The following is a 19,549-nucleotide window of genomic DNA, read 5'->3' as shown; positions in this document are numbered from 1 at the left end:
TACAGGAAACATTCAGTGGAGGTTATTGCTGCCAAAGGAGGGTCAACCAGTTATTAAGTCCAAAGGTTCACATACTTTTTCCACCCTTTGTGTTCAATAAAAACATTAAAACTTCTCAATTTTTGTGTCGCATTAGTTTAAGTAGACTGTGTTTGTGACTTAGATGAAGATCAGAACACTTTTTATGACAAATCTATGCAGAAATCCAAAAATCCATATTGTTCGTGCAACTGTAATTAGCGCCTTAATGATGTTGTAGTGGTGATTTTTTTCATGGGATCCACTGATGAAAGCGAGTGGAGACACACATAATTATCACCAGGAACCGTTTTCCTGTCTTTGTTCCTGGCAATGGCCCCACTCAGTCAACAATGAGACAAACAGCTGTAAACACTCCAGAATGTTGTTGAGGCTAAATCATCAGGTTTAGCCTCAGGAATGGGAGGGGCAACCCCTTTAGGACTTAGAAACACCTTGCCCCCAGGAGTGTAATTTTCCATTGTAAAGTCCACGCCACTAATGGGGAAACGTGGCATGGCTGCTACTGCTAAGAACAGTTTTTAGCTTCAAGTTTAGGTTCCCCTGATGGAGAGGTGCAGGCACAAAACGCATTCCTGAGCTGGTGCATGGGCAACTGGACTGCCTTTGACTTTAGACTGCCTGAAGATCACATTTAGATCACATGATCACTCTAGATGGTGTCTCCTTAGCCTCTCGTCTCTCTGTGAGGAATCTTGGAGTAACTTTGGACCAAGATCTGTCCTTTAACTCACACATTAAAATAGTCTCTGGAAGTGCCTTTATTCATTTGAGAAACATTGCAAAGATCAGGAAATTACTGACCCAGGATGAGGCTAAAAAGTTACTCCAGCATTTGTTACTTCCAGGCTGGACTATTGTAATTATTTATTATCAGGATGTCCAAACAACTCTTCCCTTCCACAATTCTTCTTCTGACCTATCAGGTCCTCAGAGGCCAATCGCCATCCTCCCTGGAAGAGCCACTAGCGCCTTATAATCCCAATTCTCAGAATGCTGGTCTACTTGTGGTCCCCAGAGTCTCTAGAGGTAGAATAGGGGGCCGAGCATTTAGCTACCAGGCCCCCCTGCTTTGGAACCAGCTCCCTGTCCATGTACGGGAGGCTGACTCCGTCTCTATTTTTAAGATTAAATTAAAAAACTTCCTCTTTGAGAAAGCTGTCAGTATTCTAGTCAGACTAATTATCATATTTAGAGAGTGGTCTCATTATTAGGTTAACATCTTAGTTCTGCTGCTATAGGCTGAGGCTGCCAGGGTCCAGAAGCATGATCACCTGATTACCTGACAGGCCTCGGTCACCCATTCACAGCCTTCTCTCCTCCCCTCATGAGGCTAAACAGCTTAAGATCATCAGCTCGACTTTAATACAATCAAGTTGTTTTAGTGGGGCTCGCCTCCCCCACCATCTGCTGCTCAAAGGAGTTTATTGGTGTTTGTAGCCGTCAGGCCCAAACTGGGGTAAAAATGATGGTATCTGATGGCTCATGTTTGCTTGCAGCACTCCTCTGTTCTGTAGGTTGCAGCCTTTAATCAGTCGGGCTGTTTGTGTAGGACAGAACAGTGACTGTGTGAACCTACAGAATCTACTGTTCTTGGACCCTCCAATCCAGGTCTTCCATTTCCCAGATTGGAGGTTTTGCTGCTCCTTGACTGGATCTCAGCATGCAGACGTATGTTGGCACAAACAGCTGAGGAGATTAATAACTGGAGGAAAGATGTGTTGCATCAGAACACAGAGAGATACATTTATTCATCGCCAGTAGTTTGCATTTCTGTAATGCTGTATAGTAAAGGTATTGAAATATATCTTTAATCAAATTGATACAGGCCCACATTGCATTTAACAAAAATAAAGACAATAGACATCTTAAACATGGACATGAATGAGTCCAGAAACACATCAGATGACCTGGAGACATACAGGACACATTCATTCTCTCCATGTTTCATATCGTCTCCCAATGAAATGATAAATTGCGATATAATCCAGCTTCATCCTGAGCACTGAACTCAGCTGCACATTATTCCTCCGCTGATGTCATGTGATCCTCTTCCGTTGGTCTCCAGCGGCCCCTCGAGCCACTCTGCGTCCTGGGGCAGGTGGCCGGCCTGTGTGGGCTCCGTCTGATGGTGCGAGATGTTGGATGTGCAGTACGTGGTTGGTGCAGCCCTCTGCAGCATTTGACGGTCGTTTGGTAGCTCCTGCATCAGCGTCCTCCTCTCAACCTGAGAAGACCGGAAGTCTTTAACCTGGGAAAACGTGCCCAGGCGTGCAGAGTTGGCCTGCTGTCGAGCTATTTTCCGGGCGTAGTATCGCCTGGAAGCAGCTCTCCAGGCTGCCCTCTTCAGCCTCTGGGCCTCTTCTGACAGCTCTGACATCGGCACACTCTTCTTCTTCATCCTGAGGGGTGCAGAATGACACAGAGGAGTGTGTAGATCGCTCACAACAAACATAATAATTCAATACTTAAAGGCAACTCTGCTATTTGAAGGGTTTTTTTCCTTTTTTTGCATTGCCAGCTCATTACTTGTGCTAATGTTACTGTCCGGGTCTCCCTGGGGATTCTTTTGACATAAATAATTGAGGGTGTTATGATGGATTTTATGTATTTATATCATTCACCATTTCTTCTCCCCAGCTTTTCTGACTTCTTTCAAAACCTTTGCCTCACAATATTTCTGTAATTTATTTAATCAGAATACTCCTTGGTCTGCATACCCATTATTGGCTATACCTACATGGAGAAAAATATATTTTCAACGTCCATCTAAGATATTTTGTTTTATTTGGTGATAATTAGATGTGATAAATCAATGTTTAAAGTGATTTTATTTTGAAGATGTATTTTCCAGTTACCCTTGCTTTTATTTTGAAGTCATCTGTCGCACTAGTGGTAGGAAGGAGGAGTAGAATAGGAGTCTGTTTAGTCTTATTGTTATCACTATTTGCTGTTATTCTTGTGAAGATTACTTCAAGAAAAGTGAATGTGATTTGTTGGATATGATCTATGAATATGTGTTAACTGATGGAGCTTTACAGGAACTGTTTAATGGACTGCACCATTGCAGGTCAATGATGTTTTCATTAATATTAGTGGTAAGAAAAGTTGTGATTCACAAATTTTAGTTGGAAAAAGACAAATTACTGGAGATGTGCCACAAGTGGGAGAGATTTCCACAAGAGGAATTCATCAGAATCTAGAAAAGGTTTGGGGTTCCTTTGTTTTTTGCTTCTTCTCTTTTAACCTTTTGTGCTTCTGAGCTCTTCCTTTTTCTAATTTGTACTTTTTTTGGAATTTACTCAATTAACAAACCAAAGAAAAAAATAAATTTCTACCACAGATAAACAAGATAAGGATATTTGTTGATACTGTCTGATTAACAGTTTCACGTATTTGGTGTGGTTTTAAGAACACGCAGGGATGAGTAAAATGTAGGCCTGGAGCCTATTCCAGTTGCAGATGGGAGAGGTGGGTTTCATCTCAGGCCAACATACAAACAAAGCTCACATCCTCATCTCTGGACAAAATTGCTAAATATTAAATCTATTTCCGTAGTTAGTTTACATGTGACCTATTGCATTAAGATGGTTTTGCATGGATGTTTTTCATTAGCAATTGGGCAATTCTATTTTCTCTTGTTTTGTGGATAGACACAGACTGAGTATTCACCAATAACTCACCGTAGGTGTTGTCTCTGAGGGAAGGGATGTCCATCTGGTGGTGCGTGAGCTTTATTCCTGATGTTCCTCCTGTCTCTGGGATCCAGCAGTTCTTAAATAATATAAGAGGAAGATTTAGCTCATCACCATCAATCACCTCTATGCCAAAAAGTATGATAGCAGAAAAAAAATGTATTTTCAAATTCCAAATTTGTGTTTGACAAAGCAATCTAACTTTAACTTAATTTAACTTTAAAATCCATGTTCTCTACCATAACTGACTACTTTATTTTAATATCCTACTGGGTTATGCAGTCATAAACTGCAAGAACATGACAAATGAATTTTAAGCAACATCATTTTTGTCTCTTCTACACGTTACATTCATCACTACATAGAAATGCTTAATGTATTTCTGCTTGATTAGATTACATTTCTAAAAAGCAATGCAGACAGGAGTTTGTTTCTGAACAACAACACTGGTCTAATAATGACTGCAATATTGGGATCTCATCAATAGTTAGATGGGCACGCCATCGATCATGGAAGTGATTCAGACGCACTCATCATCTCAAGTCAAAGAGCAGGAAAGACGGGCAGACTCTGTTCCACACTCGCTTTGGGATCTACTCATCCAACACTAATGATCTGACTCCACCAAACACTGCGGGTCATTGTCATATTTGCTCCCATTCAAAGAGGAGCTCACGTCACAACTGAGTATATCAGCAGCATCAAGAAACAAGACCAAGAAACACCAAAGGTGTACCTTACAGGCAAGATATAAGAGCAGAGAAATTCACTGGTAAACTGGCCCATCAGCTCTCATTTGACCATACTTTCTTAAAGAAATGTATCACAACCATAATGTATTGAAACAAAAACACATAAAAATAGAAAAGAAAATAGAAAAGGTGGGACACATTACGGGTTTCAGTGGGAGTCTCCTGAGTGTCTCCATCCTCCTGATGACGCTCTGATTCCTGCTGACTAATTTCCCACTGGATGAAGACTTTATCAATCTCACATGGTTCTTCTTTGACAGCGGAGCTGCTGGGAGACGTGGGTACGTTCACCGCTGCATCCGACATGCTGAAGGACTCTGTGGAGTGGGGGGTTCCACTCTGTCTGAGACCCCTTCTGCTTGGTGACAACTGAACCGAAGACTCGTTGCTTTGTAAAGAGATTTGCAAGGAAGGTCTTTCAAAAAGTGTCGCTGCAGAGAAAGGTAAAAAATGTCAGGCAAAAACATATATCAATAACATATTTCAGCATTTACAGTATTCTGAGAACAAAAAAAACCCAAAACATTTAACCTTCTAAATATACTAACAGCTCAATTTCTCTGTTTTTAGTTTTCTTATATGTATTTTCTACATCATAAAACACTAATATAATGTTGCAAAGTCAAAAATGACCTACCGGTATTGCTGTCTTCACACTCCTGCTTGGCCAGCTCAGGGTCTGAGCTACTTGGGTCATAGCGGCTCAGCTGTGCTGGTTGTTGGTCAGCGGAGACCTGCGACACAATGAACCTGCTACAGTCAGCTTTCTGCAGGACTCTGCAGGTACATACCGGCTGACGCGGAGCATGATGTTCGTGCTCCAGCTCTCTGAGCCTGCAATTCAGCCGCTGGATCTCTTTGTCCCGGTCGCCCAATATCCGCTGGAACTCATTAGTCCTGGCGCTGTTGACGCCGTACAACACGTTAATTATCGAGTCTATTGCCAAACGAATTGCATTTTCCACCACAAGAACTTCTTCTTCGCGCAGATGTGGATGCAGAGTTACGGTAGTGACCGAATTCATATTGTTTTGACGTTTAATAGTCTTTGATCAAGTGATAGGTCATCTAAGTGCGACTTTGTGCGATTTAATGCACAAAACACTATAGCTGCATTTAAAATAAATGCACTTGAAGTTATTAAAACAGTGCTATGGGTTATTTTTCAGTAAACAGCAATTGACAACATTGATCCCGGAAGCAGTTCCGTGTCATTTCCGGCACCCTTTTCTTCGTTTACAAAAGAGACGCGTTTGTTATAGAGTTACCACAGCGTCACCCCGTGGTTTTAACAAGTTACTGTAAAAGATGGCAGCAAGTTTAAATAATTAATGAAAAACATTTTTTTTCACTACTTTAAAATAACCTAACTTGATTTTTTAATTTTTCCCCTTCCAAATGTTCTGTAGGGCAAATATGTATTGAACCAATTGACTTTTTGTAACTCATTACTACAACATGATCTCACCAAGTTTTGTAATTTTCCTCAAAAAATTAAACAGAAAAACAATAGCATCCAAACCTGTTCCCAAGTGTTACTTCAGGTTTATAAAGAGTTGTCAGCTCTCCCCAGGCTAAAGCTTTATTTTAAAGTGGTTAAATGACTGTACTACAGACAGAATGAAAATGTGTTAAAACATAGGAAAGCACTCACACACTCGTAAACTACAATTCCATCCAATCCAGATTTACAGTCGATTATATGGGCTGCCACTGTAAGGGAGGAGGGGAAGAGGAGACAGCAAGGGCAAAGCACAGATGTAGATCTAAAATTGAGGGGTGAGAACATACAGTAACAGGCACAACTATAAGTTTGGAGAATTATCTATAATTATTATCTCAGTGGGGTAGACCCAAAAAGGTGTGACGTTTATGGGACTAACATGGGCGATAATTCATCAAAAAAGTCCAAAACAAGGAAAGTGTGGCAGGAGATGAGGTCTCAAAACTCTGGCAGCGGATAGTAAAAGAAACCTAATAAACTCTTGGAGACTGTATACACTCCAGTCACATCAGTGAGATATTCAAGCTTTGAGTATGCGCGTGTGGGGGTGCGGGGCAGAAAAAAAAAACAGCATGTGTAAACAGCAAAGCACTACTGGTGCAGAAGTGCACAGTGCAAGAAACCACACGTGAACATAATGCAACATGTCATAAGATTGTTGCTCTAAAAAAACATTTATACCTAAAAGTGCACTTTTTATATTTTTATTGGGAAAAGTGTTTGTCTTGGGGAGAAATCTTGTGTATTTCTACTGTTGGTAACAATAACTGAATTTATTGTTCTTTTTAGTCACTGAAAATAATTTAAGATGGAGCAAAAGGACCAATTGCTACATTTTCTTTTTTTGGGGAAGGGGGGTCTCTTTACAAAATGGGGGTGTTCAACAGAAGAGTTTAAGAACCACAGCTGTAGACACACAAGTTGATTGGACCCAATAAAGTTGGGAGAAACAAGAAATGGTTTCAAAACAAAGAAGACAATTTTGTAAAAATCTTCCAAAAGTGCAAACAGCCACAGCCAAACACAGAAATATACACAGGCAATAATACAGAGACTTGCATCTTCCTCCGGTTACAGACGTAAGTGTGTCTTCCCTTCACAGATATTGAGCCTGAAGTCTCTCTGAGCGTGATTCATCCTTCCTGAACAGTTTCACACCATCCACTGTTTGACGTAGTTGGAGTGGAAGTTTATTTGTTCATGGAGGGAAAATGTCTGCTGTGCTCCTTGTGAGGCTCCAGGGCTGTTGTACTCTCCAAAACCACTGTCAATGGTGTCCAAGTCCACGTGAGGGTAGCCGTCGTCTGACTGTTCGTTTAAGGTGAGGGAGTTCAGCGACGCCCTCTCTTCTTCAAATAACTGGATGTGAAGTGGGACCTGATTGTCCCCCGCTGAAGCGCGACGATCTGCTTGGTGCTGAAGCAGTAATCCACGCTCAGCTTCTTCTAAACCATAGCCGGCCTGCTCTTCCATGGCCGCTCCAAAGAACTCAAATCTTTCTCTGTCCCTTCTGAGAACACAACCAGAGCTTTGCGATGCGCCTTCCTCCTCAAACACTTCTTCTTCCGACAGGGTCACAGTGTGGATGGAGATGCGTCCAATCTGGTCGCTGCTGCTGTCTGAGCCGCCGTCCTGGCAGGGCAAAAGTGAGCCGTCCTGGGCCTGCAGCTCGTGGAAGAGGTGGCCGTTTTGTTTCCCCTCCTTGTTCTCCACGCAGCTTTGTTTCTCGCTGTTCAGCTGGATGACGTCGTGCTCGCTCTTCATTGGAACTTGTGGGCTGATGATTGCATAATCGCACTCTCTGAATACAGGGTTCACCCACTCCTGCAGAGGGAGACAAGGAACAGTCTGTAACACGAGTTCTCTGGACGTTTGCCCTGAAATGTGCACATTGCTTTGAAACATGACTGAACTGTGAACGCGCTGCAACTGTTCTGCACTTCACATTCGGTGGGGCGATGCCCCAACCAGCACGGATCTTTTTGTTGATGCAAAGGCCACCACATCCTGAAACGCAGAAGCTCGGCGCCACCTCTGACTCATCTTATATCTGCCGAATAAAGGCAGACAGGCTCCACCACAGGGGTGAGGTGTGACAGGTTCTAAGAGCTGCTCTGACGTCAGTGATCATGGAGATACCGCTAACTTAAGGTGAAAGAACGCCTTAAAATTAGACAGCTTGCATGGGTGCAGCAGCCAACATCTCTATTATGAGCTCGAGCGAACTGGTTGACTCGGAAATATTGTCTTTTTTGGACAATAAAGGCCTTAAATAACTGAATTTCGGTGTGTTTTCCACTGGGGTAAAACAGTGGCTTTATCATAAACCCCACCCACAGCGGGTGAGAGACGGAAAAACTCAGCGAGTCATTTACATGCGAAGGCCTCCAACTGTGAAATGAGGGGAAAGTCCAACCAACAAGCCCCCCTCTTTGGCAGCACCTGCTGGGCTGGTTTGGAAATTACAGACCGAGCTGAGAAGGTTACAGGTGGGTCTTTTACCTTGAAGTTGCCTCCATAGTTACGGTAAAGTGGGGCGAAAAAATAATCAGGTTTGGGAATCTGCATAATCTCCCGCTTCCTGATCCAGTACCTGAGAAAAGAAAAGAAATAACAATGAGAAGAGACGTTGGTGTTTCTCAACTGCGCAAAATTCTGCTTTATTCATACTATTCAGGAGGAACTTTGTAGTGAGAATTGGTAAAGGCACGAACTTGTTAAATGACGTGTATATATAGATTTTGTATTTTTATAAACAGCTTTTGCAATACTTGCATGCTGATTTAAGTTGTGTTATGAGTTTTGCAGTATTTCTGTTTTTGTCACGAATATGTGTAGTTTTAGCAAGTGAATTAGATTAAAATCACGTATTGTTGTAAACGCAACAAAAAATTCTGTTTAAAGGTTCAGTGATTTAAAACAAAAATGTGTTTTTGGGTACTTTTCCATAGGAATGTTACATAATTTTTATGTAAATTTCATGGTATCATTGACTAACCACCACATACTAAGCTTGAGTAAATATTAACACATCTACACATTAACATACTGAGGGAGCTGACTTAATTATCAGGTGTGATTGTCTTTAAAAAAATAAGACTCTGGTTTAAAAGTATGAAAAAAGTTTCACATTTGCGCTTCTTGCTTTTTAAACGCATAAAGGATAAGAACAAACAACTGTTAAAATATAACAGTAACAACAACAATAGTCGATTAACTGTTACACCAAAATAGGGCTGATAAAAGAGCTAAAGAAGTGAGAATAATGACATGTGTGCGTGGCGTTCTCACAGCTCTGACTTATGTCTGCTTGCCATTTCAGAGTGGTGAGTAGGTGCATGTACACACCTCTCAGAAGTGGTTTCTCTATGTGGGAGGAGATGCTAGGAAAGCAGTGTGAACTTTGATCATTTACTGGAAGCTTATCTGTCTGACCTTAGTGCTGCTGCTGCTGCCGCTGCTGCTGCTGCTGCTAATTAGCTGTTAAACACCTGTTGAAGCACCTCAGTGTATTTTTAGCTGTGTGCTGTTAGAATATTCGTGTCTGATACAATTTATATAAAGTGCTCACTCACTGGTTATTAGGGAACTCAAAGATTTGTGATTTGGTTACACAAATTTGAGGTTTCCGAGTTGCAAAGTTCTGAGGCGTAAGATCACCTGTTTCATATACTTTCCCTTTGCAGCACCATTTATTGACAGTTTCAGAGGTTACTTACAATAAAACCAAGAAGACGAGGACGACGAAGGCCAAAACGGATGGGGGGATGTAAAAGAAATGCCAGTTCAGCGCTGTAAAAGCAGACAGAGAGTAGATGACGTTTAAGAATAAACTAGCACATATGTGTGATGTCCTACCCCTCTTACTGTCTGAATATATGATTCCAGCAGTTCTTGTGGACCTGAAGTGGACAGTGGGGCTCCACTCACTCCAGGGACCTTTATAGAGGTTATTGAAACACATTTTGGCTTTGACGTCGACAGTATAGTTGACTTGTGGCTGCAGCCTCTCATGATCCAACTGGAGGCGCTTTCCTTGCGAGGGAAGGGAGTAAACTGGCTCCTGTGGCAAAAGAGTGGAGTTACAGGAGGTCGGCAGAATGCGTGCACGTGGAGTCGGGCTTTTTCCGTGCACGTTACCTCTGAAAACCCGTTGGCTTCCCTGATGCGGACCATGTAAGTGAGGCAATCCTGCTGGTTGCTGTGGTCCCAGGTGATGTTGTAAAAGTCGTCCATGTTGGTCACCTGAACTTGGGAAGGAGGCTCAGGTTTCACTGCACAGCAGAGAGAAGTTCTGACCTCAGTTGAGAAGAAGTGACAAATACAGAAAAATCAAAGGCCGTGATGTCGCCAGCGTCTCTTACCCACATCACACAAGGCCCAGCTGGAGGACTCGCTGCCGCTTATCCTCGCTCCATCTTCGTCCAGCACTTGTGCAGTACACATGGTGCTGGTGGAGGTAAATAGCTCAAAGCCGAACGGGAACATCACGCACCAGGACTCTGAGGGTTTGACCTCGCAAGAGTCGTTAACCTCATCCCCTTGATCGCTATTCAAAAATCAGCAAATGACCCAAGGGTTACTGGTGAATTTAAAAGGTTTTGTACATTTCAAAAGCCCAAATTCACAATTTTCTGTGATTCTGTGAACGTCTCGTACCGGCAGCTGACATGAAGGAAGACAGGCTGCGCCTGCACAGCGTCAGAACACGAACAGTTCAGAGAAACGTTGTAGTCCGTCGAACAGGTGACTTTGAACGAGCTCACAACTGAAAGTAAAAAAAAAAAAATGACTTAATGTCTTAATGGACAGCAATCTGTGGTGCACCTCTTGAGGAATAAATGAAGATTGTTAAAGGAAAAAGACTCACCACCGTGAGAAAACAATGCCAGATTCCACAGCAAGAGGAAAAGAGCGAGTTTCAGAGCCATGGAGACGACCCCCAGGTATCAGCTGCTGAGGAGAGACAGGAACACATCCAACTCATTCAAACCAGACGGACCTCGATCTGTGACGGGTGCCCAAATGCAGCACTCTGGAAAGCTGGACCGTGGTAATGATTTAACACACGGGCAGACAGGAACTCAGGCAGACAAGGAAACACAGGAAATAGTCCGTTCTTCAGGCTCAGGCTCACAAAGTCTATGGGTTGCAGGCTCGGGGAGTGGGTCGAGCAGAGCCGGAATGCGGAACCAAGGGGGAAGGATGTAAATCTTCGGAACTGTGCAGTTCCGCTGACAGTAGTGACAGAAAGGGGCTTACAGGAGAGGAGGCTGACGATGTAGCGGAGAAGTCAAAACCAGATGAGCAGACAGGAACCAGAAACGCTGAGGCAGAAGTCGTAGTCAGGGGCAGAAAGCAGGTAGGTTGTCCGGGGAACAGGCGAGGCAGGCAGAACGAAGACAGGGCTGATTGGGAATAAGCTGCAGCTATGCTTGCAGGTGAGTGGAGTTGAGCTGACGGGGTGGGAGTGGCTGGCAGGTAGAGTGGAGCAGAGGCAGGGAGAGTGGAAAATACTGGGGCACGAGGGAACTGGGGAAATGGGGCTGTGACATCATCAGATGGGACGTGAAGCTCTTTTTCAGGGCCACAGAATAAACGCTCCTAAAATCAAGACACACGGTAGCTCGCTGTCATTGAGCCTTCAATTCAGTAATATTTAAAAGGAATTAAGCTAAATCCTCACAATCCACTTGAAGAAAAAAGCATTTTCTTCCAATATTATTAAGAAACTAGCAACGTACCTGTTTGCTTTAAAGATGAGCTCTTGCCTGTTGCTCATCCACCAACCTGTGGGGTGTCTGAGAGCTCGCAGTGGAACGGCGCTCGTGTTCGTCGCAGCGAAGGCGTCATCATCAGTGGGGTGGTGAAGGATGTGGTTTCAGGACCATTGTTTGGTGTCTGCGTGGTGCCTTCCCACCACACCGACGCGACTGCTATTAATATGCAACAGTTAACCTGATCAAACAGCAAAACAGGAAATGTGGACTGTGTTCTTGTCTTTAGAAGAAAAGATATCTAAAAAAAAAAAATAGACTTTTTATGCACATATTAATTTGTGTGATACACCTGCACACCAGCGACAAGAGCTCAGGGGTTTTTGGGTAACTTCCAGCCAAATGTATCCAAAGTGAAACTGAATGACTCAGTCCTGCTACTGTGACCCTCAGATAATACTTTCAGCATGACAGAACTCTTTAAATGTTACATGTGAGTGTGAAACATATAGAAAATATACTCTATCCCACCCAGCTGCTGAATTAAAGGTGTCTGCTGTGCACAGAAGCTTTGACTTTGTGATATTTAAACCTCCAAAGCTCTGAAATATCAAGTTTTTTTTTTAATGTCGCGAGTTGAGAACACAAGATCAGATCTAGTGATGGACAAAAAACCCAAATAAACCCTCTGATGACAAGATCTGACTGTAATATAGAGTACGGTATTCGAATTAGTCACTGGGGAACTACATGATGTCCTTTTCCAACCCAAGTTCATTTTATTTTCTCAGAAACCGAATCAGGTGCGACGTACAGATGGCGACATGGTTTATTTTTAACATGAAAATGCATTCATGCTGCAGGTTCTTACTGATGTAAACTGTAAGGGAGCCAGTTTCAGGACAGAAACAATGTTTCTGTTTTATTTTGACGGACCAGCGTGACACGAGCGCACTAGTGCACCATGGTCACGGGTTAAATTTAGCATGAAGAGAAACTTGCCTCGGGGCTGGAGGCTTGTGAGAAGCTGATTTCTCCCCACTGAAGCAGCCAATCAAAGTGCAGAGAAGTGAAGCAGGACCTGAACCCCCACAGAGGGTCCAGTCAGGTGTGCAGATGTGGCAGCTGTTTTGATCAGTGCTGTTTTGACCCAGTCTTCCTTCTTGTGGAGTAGATCCAGGTCATCAGGTAGCGGCCTCAGCAGGGAGGCCCCGCCCACTCCTGCCTCCAGCCACTTCCACCAGTTCCTCCAGGGTCCGAGAGCTCTCCTCCAGAAGACAGATCTCACTTCTCCAGGGTGTCCTCGTTCTGCCCCAGGGTCCCCAGTTTGGAATCCAGACATCCTGAGGTCCAACACTTTAACTCCTCCACTACGGGGCAGCAGCTCCTCTCTGACCTGGAGTGGATGATCCACGTGCACCTGAGCGTCGAGGAGGAGCTCAACTTTCATCTCAGCCGCTCCACTTTTGGCTGCGTGCTGCGTCAGCCAGTCCTCCCAAATGCTCGACCCATCCAAGATCCACTTTGGATCAGTGTGATCTTTGATTACGCTCCCGTTGATCTTACTTGACGGCATTAAATCAGTGTTTAACACAAGTGTTGGTGATTATCTGTTCAAGGGCTTTGTTCTTTGATCAGTCTGGATTACCACTTTTCATCTGTCAGAAGGTGTGTGTGTGTGTGTGTGTGTGTGTGTGTGTGTGTGTGCGGGGTGGCTAAAGGTCTTGCAGCTGTGGGTGTGCTTGAGTACGGTGGCAGTGTGGGAGAAGGTCGATCCAGGTTCAGACGTGTTGGAGCATAAAATCTGTCTCTTTCTCCCCCCCCCCTCTGTTGCTGGACCAGATGCAGAGAAACAGCCATTTGTGTGATTTCACAGCTCAGTGGATCCCTGAAACTCTGACAGCCTTCTGCTGAGGTGGGGGGTAATGAGGGTAACGGAGGGAAAGAAGGAGCCGCGCAGTGATGAATGCAGACGTGACGGTGGAAATTGAAAATGACACATTGGAGAATGAGGGAGAAAAATGAGGATCTGATGGGACAAAGACCTTTCAAGAGGATTTTACGGCACTGGAGTGCTTTAACTGTTTACTTTTACATGCTCCTGTACACGCATCTGTCCTGCACACACAGACGACAGCTATTACATCCTGCCAATCACTGTCTTAAAAAGCTGGTGGGGGAACAGTGAGCTCGAGATGTTAACTGACATTAGAAACCGCCCTCAGAAAACCACCAGCAGCACAACACGAAGACAGGAGCCCCGTGTGCACAGCCAGGCCTAATAAGGAGTCAAGAGCCACCACCAAAGGACAGATATGATTCAAACCATCACCATTATTTGTCTCAATTTTAATTTTATTTTCCCCCCTTGTTCAGCAATGAGGCAGCAGAACTGGCGTCTGAATGAATCTCGCTGTCAGACAGTTTTTTCTGCCAGGATGGGCCCGACGAACCCGTCCTGAACCATGATGCATATGAAGAATTTACTTTCTAAATGAATCTTGAACCCGACTGCTGAGAACCTGTAAACTGATGGACAATTCCAACATGCAGATGTGACGGAACAAAACAAGTGACGGAAAGAAGAGAAAAGAGAGAAACACAAAAAAGAAAAGAAACAACCCCAAAAACAACCCCAGAAAGGAACCGAAACCACACACACATCTGCCCCTGTGGCCCCACACACACGTGCGTATTCATATCTTGTTCACTGATACTTGTGAGCTTCATTCACCAGCACGAGACGGTGATAAAAATCTAGTAACTACCCCAGTGAACCTTTCACCAATGTGAGAGTGCAGCCAAAGCTTATCTCTACGAATGTTTGGGTTTTATGCAGATCTGTAGCCATGGATACGGTGCTTTTATGTCTGTGTGATGTGCACATGTTTAAGTTCACCATTGTACTCATTAGCAAGATGGAGACTCACTGTGGTTGGGCTCATCTTCAGACAATCCTTCAGAGCTACAAAAACCATGCACACACACACACACACACACAGACACACACTGCAGGCTTTGAAGAGGTCAGCCACAGAACAGGAAGCCATTTCTAATCCCCCAGTGGCACCTTCAAGTCCCACCCACAACGACAGGTAACTGAGGAAAAGAGGACTCATCCTCCATCACAAAAGTGGACTTTGTTCTGTTAGTTTCTATCATGGGTCAAAACTGTGGGAATACGTACACAGAATAAGATTTGGTTCTGTTTTCTTGGTCTTTCCCTTGAGCTGTGACCTTTGCAGTACATTATGATCCCAGGCTGCAGGGTCAGGGGAAGGTTCTTGTCCTGATCAGCCAAATGGAACGCTCCAAATTTCAGAGGTCACAGATAAGCTGCTCTGTTGGGGGACTGGTGAGACAAATCAAATTAGCATCCCGGGGAACCTTTCCTAGACTGTTGAATCATTTAGAATCAGTCAAGGTGGCCAAGCCTCAGTATTCATTTGTGATTTGTCGCATTTAATGTCCGGATGTTAACAAGCATTGGTTACACATAATCTATTTATCAATCAAAAGAAAAGCAATTTAAATTACAGTGAATAATAAAACCAAGAGGGGCAATCGTCATGCTTAAAGACATGAAACGAGAGGAGACGTCCTCCCGTGACCTCGGGAGACATCTAAGCTCCTGTATCAGTCATTTCAAGTGAGGCTAGAGGCTCATTCAGGAAGTGAAGGCCAGGCTCCCCTCAGTCAGGTGAGATCCTCCAGCATTACCTCAAGCGTTCGCTCACCAGCCTGACACATCTGCTTCCTCGCCGTCAGCTCCAGCCACGGTGTCACAGAGAGGCCACATTCTGGATGGGCTGGCTGAACTTTACATGAACTAATACTAATAAAATACTAATACTAATAAAACGCCATGAGTTGATGATTGGTAAATACAAACACAAGAGTTTCTGTATCTAAACTGACAGTGCTATATAGTCATGTATTATATATACACTATATAGGATATGTCAATTTAAATCCCAGCTTGGATGGAAGATAAATAAAAATCTAAAGAGACAATTTGAAAACCAAATCATGAGAAAAGTAATTTTACTTCACCTCATGAGATTATGCTAAAATGAACAAGAATCATTTGTTCAAAACAAACATTTAATCAAAACTTTCGAATCAGTAACGTGATGTACATTTTTAAATCAACGGCAACTTGATGTTAATGTATCCCCCATTTGGGAAGAGGGGATGAAGAATTTACCTTGATGATGATGTATAGTTGATGTCACTGAAGCTTCTTCTATTGTGATTAAATACCACAGATCAGGAAGGAAGAGGAGCAGGCCTGTATGGGGGAGGGGATGTAGGGCATGGGAGAACACCAGCAGGAGGAGGAGAGAAACAGATGCATTAGATGAACAAGTACTTTAGATATATGATTTGTTTTCCTCAAGATCTAGATCTAAAACTGAGGGATCAAAAGGGTCAGAGGTCAAAGGTCAGGAGAGGAGAGGAGAGGAGAGGAGAGGAGAGGAGAGGAGAGGAGAGGAGAGGAGAGGAGAGGAGAGGAGGGGTGGGGAGGGGAGGGGAGAGGAGAGGAGAGGAGAGGAGAGGAGAGGAGAGGAGAGGAGAGGAGAGGAGAGGAGAGGAGAGGAGAGGAGGGGAGGGGAGGGGGGGGGGAAGCTCAGGTCTAGACTGAGATTAGATTTGCTGCTGTACAGAGACATGCTGCTCCAGGTGTTAATACTTCCTTAAAAATAAAGGGATCACTTCCCTAAAATAGGTGTCTCGACCAAAGGTGGCTCTACTGGATGCAGTTCTCCAGAATTAACAGCTCTAAGATCTACTTCCCCACAGACGTTGGTGGTTTTTCCTTTATAAAAAAAGCACTTACAGTTCATTTTGTGTCATCAGCCTGAGGCTTCCCTCACTTTTTCACAGTCGTCTGTATCAGCAGCGTCTCTGAGATCCCAAGACCTGCAAGTTGTGAGCAGGGAGAGAAGCTGAATCGCCATCTCGTCCTTTGGCCTGTGGCCAGGTCGTCAATGTCCAAGGTGGTCATTTCACGTTTAATGTCATTATGGAAGGGGGGGGGGGCAGTATGTTGGCTCGTTCAGTGTCACCCCTGGATGTCCTTTCATCACCTTCTTTACCTTCATCTTCACCCTCTTCGTACTTTGTCATGACGTCGGTCATTGGTGGGATTTGGCGGCGAGAAACATGGAACCAGCGATACAGGCCACAAAAATACATAGTTAGTATTCAACATACCTGTACATTGAGGAATTGATTACAGGAGCAGGTGGAAGCAGGAACCTCATTGTACGAGCATACTCCAAAAGAGTTTTTTTGTACATTATGATATGGATTAATTTTATTATTTTTGTAAACCTCAAAAATCACAAGCACACAGAAGGACATCGGCCAAAAACTAAACCCATGTTCTGTACTCTCCACGTTTGGCCGCCAGGTGTCAGTAAAGAGCAGCAAACGCTTCTGCTGTAAACGCTTCAACGCTTCAGGAAAATTCACTAAGTTTCAGCCTGTGGCTGCAACGTTTGCTTTAATTTCTCTGCTTCCCCTGAGAGAAAGTCCAACTGTGCCCCATATTACAGACAGCCAGGTTGACTCCTGTAAATGCAACTCCAGCCTATCCAGCTATATATAGAATCTGTGAAACTCATCTGAGGCATGGTAATTATTATTTAATTGTTACAAATGCTCATTCAGTGCTGCTGAATGACCTTTGTCACCTGTTGTGGAAATTTATGATATATCTGAGGTGCAATAGTGCGGCTCACTGTGACCAGTCCTCCACTACTTTTATAAATTATATATTTATTAATCACAGATTGAGACAGGGCCAGTTCTTTTCAGCCACCACACTAATGCTGTTGATGTACAGGCAGGTGGAATGTTCTGCTGCACATTGCTGCCTGTCGCACCTCCTCCGGTGCCCATGGGACAGCTGAAGGGTCAGCCAGGAACCAGCATTCACCCCTTTATTCCTGGAACCTGCAGCTGGTAGCTGTTACCCCCAGCAGCTGTTGTTAGGGGTAAAGTGTTATTTCCCCAGCTCCTGTCATTGCCCCTGCAGCTTTCCGCAGCTTCCCTCCATCACTCCTGCGTCCTTCTAAAGTCGTGCGGTTGACATTCCCAGCCAACCTCCATGGGGTAGATGGTGGTCTTCCAGCCAGCCTCCCGGCACTCGGCAGCCGGCTCTGAATACTTGGCCTTGTTCCGCTAAAAGGCAGCCTCCATCTCCTCCTCCGCTGGAACCCTGAGCTCGATCAGCTGTGCCTCTCTTGGTCCCGTGGACCACATGTCAGGGTGAAGAGTTGGGGTGGTTATCTCAGGGGGGGAACCGGCGCTGAGATCCACCGTCTTTTTCCACTCCTGCTCAGGCGAGGAAGGCCTTGGTGCCTCTCTTGGCCTGGAGATTGAGTAAAACTCCTCATTCCTGAAATATCGGTGGAGGTTACGGGGACGGAGAAGCCTGTCGGAGGCCGAGCAAATGAGGAAGCTGAACCTTGGATGTGTAAGCTTCCACCTTTGACGTCGTAATATGTACATAAATTAATTAAGAATGCTAGATTTTTTTTAAAGGGAGAGTAGAAGTTTAATTATTTTTAAGTACTGTTTTTGTTATAAAAGTGGAAACCACAGCAAAGCTGCAAGAAGCTGGCCAGCGTCTTTAACTCTGCACAGTTTCTAACTGGGTACGTCCCAGAGAAAGCTGGAGGGTGGTCTGCAAAGCACCACAAACATTAGAAACGAACCAGGAGGATATCGTCTAATAAATGCTAATGACCTCCATTATTGTCTTTGGGGGGGTCATGAGTGCGGTGGCTGGTGGGGATTTGAACTGTACTGATCACAGGTCAGTTTCACTGTTTGTTTGCGTAGTATGACTGAGCTCGGCTCGATGATGCCTTTGGCCTGTGGACCATTTGCAATGAGGAAATCAAATGTGGGGGAGTGAGAGAAAGAGAGGAACAGATGGGGGACGGAGATGGATTGGCCCGGCTAACAGGCAGATGTTTATGGGCCATTATTTACAAGGTCTTTAATCGGGTCTATTTCCTTGCCCTTGGCAATGAATAAGACTTTGGGTCACACTGCTTGGACCTGACCACCACTTATCATCCATCTTCCTGAAAGAAAAGGAGAAGGGTGGACATTTTGAAGGGGGCAGGGGGGCAAAATGAACACATTCTACTCATTAGATTTTTTAATAAGCAGCTTAAAAGGGGAACATGTTTATATGAAGCCGTAATCACTAACACACATTTTTATACTGATGCAGCTTCTCAATTAAAAGGCTTTTTTTCCATTATAAACAATGATTAATTCACAATTGATGTCTCCTTTAGATAGTAAAGAAGACACTTCTATAGATTTTCTATCAATAAATGATTCTGATGAGACAGAGCCACAGTTCCAGCATCAACTACGCAGAGGATTAACAAAGAATGTAACGTGTTATTGGTGACATACAGCTTCTTTAACCGGTAAGTTGACGTATAAGGAACCTTACATTAAGGAGAGTGACATGTAGAGATGATCAGATCATAAATACAGTCAATGAGTCTCTGTGATGCTCTGAATGCCAACGATTGTCTCTCCTCCATCTAATTTCTGCTCAGTAAATATTAGTGTGGTTGCTATCAGCATTGATTTGCGCTAAGGTTAAAAGCTTGGAAGACCTTGGTTTGAATATTGGTTGCCAAGCAACTGCTCCCTAACCCCCACCTTGCTCCATCCTACGTGGACGTCTTCATGTGGGGACATAAATGAGGGAGATGCTCGAGGTGACGGCGCTGGACAGATCCAGTCCAGCCAAATGGCAGAAGGTCAGGACTTGATTTCCAGCCCCATCTGTGATTAAAAGCTGCC

At 44.1% G+C, this 19,549-nt stretch overlaps 2 protein-coding genes across 7 annotated transcripts; both read right to left on the bottom strand.

Moving 5' to 3' along the window:
• Positions 1-1,758: 1,758 nt before the first annotated feature.
• On the bottom strand, positions 1,759-5,729 carry LOC105416617 (uncharacterized). 2 transcript variants are annotated; one of them, XM_011605107.2, is made up of 5 exons: positions 5,278-5,729; positions 5,124-5,220; positions 4,630-4,917; positions 3,723-3,813; positions 1,759-2,441 (listed from the first exon to the last, which is right to left on the bottom strand). In XM_011605107.2, exons 1-5 carry the CDS (start codon positions 5,509-5,511, stop codon positions 2,051-2,053), a joined length of 1,101 nt encoding a protein of 366 aa, XP_011603409.2. In that variant the 5' UTR covers positions 5,512-5,729; the 3' UTR covers positions 1,759-2,050. The 2 variants fall into 2 exon arrangements, with proteins under 2 accessions (XP_011603409.2, XP_011603408.2); XM_011605106.2 differs by having other exon boundaries at positions 5,124-5,726.
• Positions 5,730-6,054: 325 nt separating this feature from the next.
• Positions 6,055-12,222, bottom strand: il21r.1 (interleukin 21 receptor, tandem duplicate 1). 5 transcript variants are annotated; one of them, XM_029839154.1, is made up of 9 exons: positions 11,735-12,222; positions 10,861-10,946; positions 10,650-10,758; positions 10,355-10,539; positions 10,131-10,264; positions 9,849-10,053; positions 9,710-9,782; positions 8,493-8,583; positions 6,055-7,814 (listed from the first exon to the last, which is right to left on the bottom strand). In XM_029839154.1, exons 2-9 carry the CDS (start codon positions 10,919-10,921, stop codon positions 7,143-7,145), a joined length of 1,530 nt encoding a protein of 509 aa, XP_029695014.1. In that variant the 5' UTR covers positions 10,922-10,946; positions 11,735-12,222; the 3' UTR covers positions 6,055-7,142. The 5 variants fall into 5 exon arrangements, with proteins under 5 accessions (XP_029695014.1, XP_029695015.1, XP_029695017.1 ...); XM_029839155.1 differs by having other exon boundaries at positions 10,861-10,943; XM_029839157.1 differs by lacking the exon at positions 11,735-12,222 and adding an exon at positions 11,253-11,294 and having other exon boundaries at positions 10,861-10,943.
• Between the last annotated feature and the right edge of the window lie 7,327 nt (positions 12,223-19,549).

Source organism: Takifugu rubripes, chromosome 7, assembly GCF_901000725.2.
Source record: "Takifugu rubripes chromosome 7, fTakRub1.2, whole genome shotgun sequence".
Taxonomy (NCBI): Eukaryota; Metazoa; Chordata; class Actinopteri; order Tetraodontiformes; family Tetraodontidae; genus Takifugu; species Takifugu rubripes.
Note: the sequence above shows the minus strand (reverse complement) of the source record. Positions and strands in the feature narration are given on the sequence as shown.